Source organism: Cottoperca gobio, chromosome 20 (genome assembly GCF_900634415.1).
Source record: "Cottoperca gobio chromosome 20, fCotGob3.1, whole genome shotgun sequence".
In the NCBI taxonomy this organism is placed as follows: Eukaryota; Metazoa; Chordata; class Actinopteri; order Perciformes; family Bovichtidae; genus Cottoperca; species Cottoperca gobio.
The window spans coordinates 7,593,238-7,601,377 of NC_041374.1; the positions used below are offsets into that span (position 1 = coordinate 7,593,238).

General features: G+C 43.0%; 1 protein-coding gene across 2 annotated transcripts in view; it reads left to right on the top strand.

Annotated features, from left to right (window-relative positions):
* LOC115025691 (phospholipid phosphatase-related protein type 5-like) overlaps nucleotides 1-7,879 on the top strand; it is a 47,173-nt gene extending 39,294 nt beyond the window's left edge. For both annotated transcript variants that reach the window (XM_029458128.1, XM_029458127.1), the window contains 3 exons: nucleotides 727-903; nucleotides 2,246-2,380; nucleotides 5,877-7,879. In XM_029458128.1, coding sequence (XP_029313988.1) covers nucleotides 727-903; nucleotides 2,246-2,380; nucleotides 5,877-5,906 — 342 coding nt within the window. In that variant the 3' untranslated portion in view covers nucleotides 5,907-7,879. The remainder of the gene's footprint in view (nucleotides 1-726; nucleotides 904-2,245; nucleotides 2,381-5,876) is intronic.
* Nucleotides 7,880-8,140: the final 261 nt, after the last annotated feature.

Below are 8,140 nucleotides of genomic sequence, written 5' to 3' on the forward strand. Positions count from 1 at the left end.
AGAATTATCTAATCATCTTTAAAAATGTTTCTTTACGAGCTGAATTCACTTCATTTTATTATGAGTTATCTTAAAATGACTTTACTAGAAAAGGACAGATTCATGTAAGGACAATAATATATACTTTAGAGATGAATGATTAGATTTTTACTCAGGATATAGTATTATTTATTTAAAATACTACAGAATAATTTGCCTTGACACCTGCTGACAGATGCCCCGGTGGTTATAGGCTCTGACTTGTCCCAACTGCACTTTTCTAAATACAGGGTAGAAAATAGAAAGATGAGACTGAACATAATTACAGTCACAGCTGTCTGCTGCACTTTTAATAACACATTGGGAAGAACAATATTTCTGATAAAAAATATTTCATCCTCATAAACGTGTTAGACATGATGATGAGTCTGACTCAGCTTCTACCAGCAAAACATTGCAGACTCGTGGAACTCGTGGAAAAAGCTGCTCTTGTGCAACATGTCATTAAAGCTTAAACTTCTAATAAGGACAAAGATATAGGTACAGTTATGGCAAAATGCCTCTGTGTGTGTTAAATTGCTGCTAATAAAATTGATATGGCTGCAGAAGGCGTAACAGTGGTCTAACCCTGTATTGTGTATACAGTATATACTGTACAATATACAATGTCCCTAACTGAATAAATAATGTAACCAATGATTTTACAAGATGATTTTCAGTAATCCCTGTGTGTCTTTTCCCTGGCAGATGTATGTGACGTGCACGGTGCGGGCGAAGGGCACGCGGCTGGCCAAGCCTGTGCTGTCTCTCGGGCTCATGTGTCTGGCTTTTCTCACCGGTCTGAACCGCGTGGCTGAATACCGAAACCACTGGTCGGACGTCATCGCCGGCTTCATCATCGGCACTGCCATCGCCACGTTCCTGGTGAGTCTCACCCACAGAGGTCCCATGTGCTGCTTTAAAATTTTATTAGCCAGAGATTTGAAATATCTTGGAGATTATTGCATATTCTTTGTTAAGCCATAGATGTAGAAAAAGAGAGTTTACATCTCCCCTCTCTCCTCCCCTCATCTCCCCTCCTCTCTCCTCTCTCCTCCCCTCTCTCATCTCTGCTCCCCTCTCATCTCCTCTCTCATATCTCCTCCCCTCTCATCTCTCCTCCCCTCTCATCTCTCCTCTCTCATCTCTCCTCCTCTCTCATCTCTGCTCCCCTCTCATCTCCTCTCTCATATCTCCTCCCCTCTCATCTCTCCTCCCCTCTCATCTCTCCTCCCCTCTCATCTCTCCTCTCTCATCTCTCCTCCTCTCTCATCTCTGCTCCCCTCTCTCATCTCTCCTCCTCTCTCATCTCTCCTCCCCTCTCTCATCTCTCCCCTCATCTCTCCCCTCTCTCATCTCTCCTCCTCTCTCATCTCTCCTCCTCTCTCATCTCTCCTCCCCTCTCATCTCTCCTCCCCTCTCATCTCCTCTTCAAACAGATGAAAGCAGCAAAGTTACATATTCCATGTCTGTAAAGGGCTAACACACCAAAGACACTGAGCTAACGTTAGCCAAAGGAAGCTACACACACACACACACACACACACACATTCACAATAATCTGAATGTTACTGACTGGATCGGAGTCTTGTTTGATGTTTTATATTAATAAAATCCTGCAGTGTGAAAGTAACAGTGATGGAGACGGAGCAGAAAGCTGCACACGAGAACGAGCTAACAGCAGCCCAGTTTCAGACAACCAATACAACTTTATTTGCATGTATCAGCCATGACTTCACCCACAGCTTTTTCTCTGTGTGCAACAGGCCTGATGAGCAGAATTATATTTTGTGCTCACTTCCTGCTAGGTGAAATTACTAAATAAAGTGAATGCGTACAATCATATTGGTTGTAAATAGTACACAGAAGTCGTTGTGTGTCCTCCAGCTCATGGAAGAAAACAGCACAATAGAAACCTTATTGGCTGTTTGTGATTCATGGCTTTTCTCAAGTTAGCTGGCGAGCTTCATGAGCCTCCATGCAAAGTTCCCAGGGTGCACTACTCACTGCTCACTGCTCAGCCAACTTGAAATTGGTTATTTCATTTTGAACCTCAAAGCCACATTTAGCTCTTTATTAGAAGAGCTCATGCGACACATCCATCTTAGCCACAGCAGTGCAAAGTCAACCCACACATATGTGACCTACATACTGAGATATGTGTGTGTGTTTGTGTGTGTGTGTGTGTGTATGTGTGTGTGTGTGTGTGTGTGTGTGTGTGTTATAGGTGGTGTGTGTGGTTCATAACTTCAAAGGCAAGTTACTGCTGAGTGAAGAGTCCCCTACGGAGCAGCGGCCCAACACAGCCATGCTGAACCTGGGCCGGATGGAGAGTCCTTTGGAGAAGTACATCGCCTCACAGGTCAGTGAGAAAACACGTTCCATGCTCTAAACAGGGGTGGGGAACCTTTTTCCTATCAAGGGCCATTTTATTTTTTACAACATCCTTTGAGGGCCGTACTAATTATTGAACTCATAACCTCTGCAATTTTTTTAAAGACGCAGCCCATTCATTTCACCTTTCTTTTATGCTAAATGCAAAAAAGCAACTTTTTTATCCATGTATCTTTCTGTTTTATCAGATATCCGAAATCCTTTATTAGTCCCACAACGGGGAAATGTATCTTGTCACAGCAAAAGAACATATGAAGTAAAAAGGCAGTACACAATAATTAAATAGAATATAAAATAATATAAGTACCAAGAGGTTGATAGAAAATAAAGTGAATAATGTAAATGGCAGCAGTGGTGGAATAGTCTGATATTGGTGTGGTGGTCTACCTATCTATCTTTCCATGTTTTTATGTTCCGCTCTGCAGAGAGCTGCCTGTTGGGCCAAACCTAACTTTATCCAAACGCACTCGTCCTTTCAGCTTGTGCAGTTCGGCATGTTTCGTGCTGTAATGATGCTCGAGATTATTTTTTATTTTATTTATTTATTTTTCATGACTGCAGCACACATCATGTAAAGACGTTTCCACATGAGTGTAAAATGTTTAAACTTAAACATAAATTTTGCTTGTATCCCGATCGCCTTCAAAAACGTCCAGTGACAAAAGGAGAGAGAGAGTCCAGTTAGAAGCTGATCACAAAACACTGTGCAACTGATGAAGGGCAGGAACAAAAGTCCTGAACACATGCTTAAGTCTGTTTGATGACAAACATTTGGTTAACTGCTGCTAACTGATAGCACAGCTTCAGCAGATACGTCACTCACTAGAAATGATAAACTCAAAACACTCAGGAGCATGACGTCACGCTAATGTGAAGAGAATCCCGTCAAACATCACTTAATATAAAGCTGATGTGCACTAGAAAATAAACGTAATGCTGCCCAGACTACGTATTTTGTCATGGAGGGTTCACGTGAGCTAACAGGTGGTCAGATCATCAGCTGACGTTGCAGGTGAGACAAAGACGTGAATTCTGATCTCCGGCGTCAGCGCCCTGAATCCTGCAAACCAGATTTGTCAAAGCATATTGGTAGGATTTAGAATTATTTTGCAAGAAACACCATAACTGTCTTCTATATCTTGATACTTTTTAACTCTATATTTGAACCGGATGAAGAATTTTAGTCATTTAGCCCTAATAAAGAGTATAGGTGTCTAACTTTTAATCACACACCTACACACTGCTGCTGTAGGAGACGGATGATGAAGATGAAGAGTCCTGCTACATTAAGGAACGCCTGCTGGCCTTCCTGCGCTGGCTGCAGGGTCTTCACTGGTTCCAGCGCCTCACAAACAAAAGGTGGTTTCAAACCGGTGCTCTGCCAAATCTCTGGACTTTATTTATGTGTTTATTCCACATTTGAATCAGATGATATGACTGGCTGATATTGTTCTGTAACTAGAGCGTACAATCACAGGTGAGCTAACCCTTTATGAGGTTAGTTATGCCACATTTAATAATGTGAACAAATGATGCCTGCACACACTAATGTGGTTCTTGTAGTTTAGAGTATGCTGTGTCTGAATAGAGCAGATACTTTCAGTGACGTTAGGGTCATTCCCAGTCATTTGTCTTGATGTGTGTGTGACAGGGACCTTTGAAGAGGAGGATCTGTTGGAGTTGTTTTATAATATCTGGCTGTGCTGGCATACTAAAAAGTGCAGAGTAGAAGAAGAAACACATGCCGTCATCCAGAGTATTTGACATGTGTGCTTGAAGTGCTTTCCTCCTTTCTCTTTGCATCTGAGTGAAATCTGTTTTTACATAAAGCCAGATGTAACGGCGTGTTTCTATTTACTCTAGCCTGCTGTGTTGTCTTCTCCACTCCTCTAACACGACACACATTTAGCAGCTAAATGTGGAAGATTCACAGCTCCTATCTGGTGATTCAATCCACACTTCCTGCGGAGCGAGCCTGCGCTCCATTGTCTGACAAAGAAGAGAAAATCTCACCACGGCTTCCACTGGCTTGGTGGAAAATTGCCTGGTCTAAAAATAGCTTAGCATGAAGATGCCTAAAAGCTAAACGAGCCACAGTGAACAAAATGTCAGGGCAGGAAGGAAAGGAACCTTTCGAGCAGACAAAAATTAATCCCACGCTTTTATTTAGTTATATTTTCTGCTTTGGTGGAAAACCCAGCTGGAAGATGCCATAGCCATATATTGATTGACGATTGGTACAATTTATAGATGAATGAATGACACAAGCACCAGATTTGAAGGAAATTGATCAGATTAAAACACCCAGGAGGATGTGACAATTTCTCGTTGGGAGGGGTCTTACTAGAAACACAACAGGAAAACACCAATATATAATTATATAATTGTTAATATCTCTCCTTCGTCAAATGAAAACTCTTGATGATGAACTCCTCCACAGACTGGGTCAGGGTATTTTAACACTGTGACTCAAACGGCATCAGTGTTTCATAACAAGAGGACAGTCATTTGATTTTCCCCGCGGACACTGTGTTACCTCACGAGACGCGGCTGCAACATAATCTGGTTGTGTTACATCTCCGTCGTGGTGAACATTCAGAAGTGTGCATGTAGAATACAAATACAGCATTACTGCCATGTAAAGGAACTGATGATGAAAGTCATCACTAAGAATCAGTGTCTGAGACTAAGCCTGGCACACTGTTGTATCATCACTCCTCTCCTCCTCTCCTCTTTCTCCTCTTTCTCCTCTTCTTCTAATCTCCTCCTCCTCTCCTCTTCTCCTCCTCTCCTCCTCTAATCTCCTCCTCCTCTCCTCCTCTTCATCCTCCTTCTCCTTTCCTCTCCTGCTGTATTTCACATTAATGTGGCCATCGTGACTATGGGAGGACTCGACCCAAAATTACGCCAAAAGCGGAGGTGCGGTAGATTAGGGTGAGGTACATCGAGGTGAGGTACATCGGGTTGAGGTACATCGGGGTGCGGTACATCGGGTTGAGGTACATCGGGGTGCGGTACATCGGGTTGAGGTACATCAGGGTGCGGTACATCGGGTTGAGGTACATCGGGGTGCGGTACATTGTGTTGAGGCACATCGTGGGTGAGGTACATCGGGGTGCGGTACATCGGGGTACAATCCGCTTCCCAGATCCTCTAAACAGATGTGCTGAGAGCAAAGTTAGCACGAGCCACATTCTTTCCTTTTATACCCCCCACATTCGAAACCTCTTCTTTGTGCTTGTCTGTAAAGGATCCTGTTATTCGGAGCCTTCCCTCTGAAATATATTTGACCTCTACAAGTCACATGAGTCTCTGAGACATCAGGAGACATAAACTCTTTTGGCTCATGATAAACATTCTGACTTTTGAGGGATTGGTTCAAATAAGAGTCCTGATTGAGCGACCTGATAAATACCTTTGTTATTCGTCCTGATTTTCTTTTTCCGTTTCTTTCCTTGCTGCAGAATCACATCGCCTTCGCTGAGGTCACATGACGTGGAGTCGGCCGTGTGGCAGACCCATTGGACGTCCACGCTCTTCACCGTCCAATCAAATTAACCGGAGCGCATTGCTAAACACATTGTGTGTGTGTGTGTGTGTGTGTGTGTGTGTGTGTGTGTGTGTGTGTGTCAGCTGTATGTTTTTCTGTGCTGTCTTTATCAGGCCCTGCTGTCATTTGCAGCTTCTTGTATTCAAGGTGAAAGAAAGAAGAGTCAGTGACTTCTGCTTTCTCCATCTATGCACTTATTCTGAATTCTTGTTTGTGGGACAGTAAAGGAATAAGCTCTGCTGAGGTCAAATATGTTGTCATGTGTTGTCACATGAGATGCATCAGAACATCCAGAGGACTGCTACGAACATCACGGTACGACTTTGACAGCTGGGCCCGTATTTATCAAACTAATTCACTAAAGATCATGTGCTCACACACATAAGAATGAGAGCCGTTTACTCAAGTCTTTAGACTTGAAATACTCTTTGAGAGTAGCATCTTAGGGTCTGAGATGGACGTGGTACAGAGACTAGTTGTGGACTTGCCACCCTTCATCAAGTGTACGACTTAAAGTTCTTCTTGGATCTTTGATAAATATGGGCTCAGGTCAAAGTAACAAATCAGGAAAAGTGCAAAACCTTCTGTCTTTGTGTTCATACGTCATACTCCTGACATCTCTATGAGGTTTCGTGTGTGTGTGTGTGTGTGTGTGTGTGTGTGTGTGTGTGTGTGTGTGTGTGCAGTATTCCAACCAATGAAAACACTATACACTCTTAATTCTGCAGCAGACAATCACCACCTCACTCTCTTTCCTTTTGATCTCCTGTTCCTTGTAGTTAGTGTAGTGTATGTGTCCCACAGGAGGGGGGGCATGGTGAAAACAGCACACAGTCTCTGCAACCTCTGGTCAAAAGAATGCAATTAGGTTTGTTTTATTCATGTGAAAGCTAAAAAATACAAAGGTCAGCCTGACTCACAGGCCAAACTGAGATTTTATTGTATGCATTTATTACATATTGTATTAGTCACACATCGTCTTGTTTCACTTCTGATGTTTTCTGTTCTGTCTAATCAGGTTACAGTGATTGCAGTTGAGATTTCTCTGACAAAGTGTTTATTCAGGGCCTGTATCTTCAGTATGAAGCAGACTGCTCTGCACAACATTAAACATGAGAGGATCCTCTTCACACATAACACGTAGGTGTTTGCTTCTTCCCCAGATTCAGATGAGAGGATTTGTTTTATTATTATTATTATTATTATTATTATTATTATTATTATTATAGTGTTACCTCTGTGTACAGTACGGATGAAGACAAAGACTGGACACAGAGGAACCTTTTTAATGTTGTGTGTTATGTTTTAAGATCTAAGGATACATGACCAGCTATGTTATCATGTTACTCTGGGTAACACAGCAAAGTAAACATACTTCACATTAAAATAATGAAATAATATGAAAGGTTCTGGCTGAATCAACCTTTGGATTCGATAAATCACTTGAACCTGCATTCATTCATATTTTTGGCGAGTAAGCCCAGTTTGTGACTCTTATGTACTACAACTAAATGATATACTGTTTGTGTGTGTGTGTACAGTATATACATGTCACTATTGTTTTAGGTTTTCATTACAATAATGTGTATATTCAGCAGCATGGTGAGGTGACAGGTCAGGGGCAGAAGGAGATTGAGGTCACCATGTTTATAGTTTGTTACGGTCTGACCTCTCTGGTGTGCCCTGTGGTGAATCCTCCAGTAACACATACATAAATCTAATGTATTTCATTAGTTTATCTCTTGCTTTACGTTCACAAACCACAAACTCCCTGATTTTTGAATGAAGACTGTTTAACATCCATCCATCGTCTACCACTTATCCGGGGTCGGGTCGCGGGGGCAGCAGCTCCAGTAAGGAACTCCAAACTTTTCCGGGCCACATCCTCCAGCTCCGACTGGGGGATCCCGAGGCGTTCCCAGGCCAGTGAGGAGATATCATTTCTCCACTGAGTCCTGGGTCTTCCCTGGGGGGTCCTCCCAGCTGTACGTGCCTGGAACACCTCCCTAGGGAGGCGCCCAGGTGGCATCCTCACTAGATGCCCGAACTGGCTCCTTTCAACGCAAAGGAGCAGCGGCTCTACTCCGAGTCTCTCCCGGATGGCTGAGCTTCTCACCATATCTCTAAGGGAGACGCCAGCCACCCACCTGAGAAAACACATTTTGGCCACTTGTACCC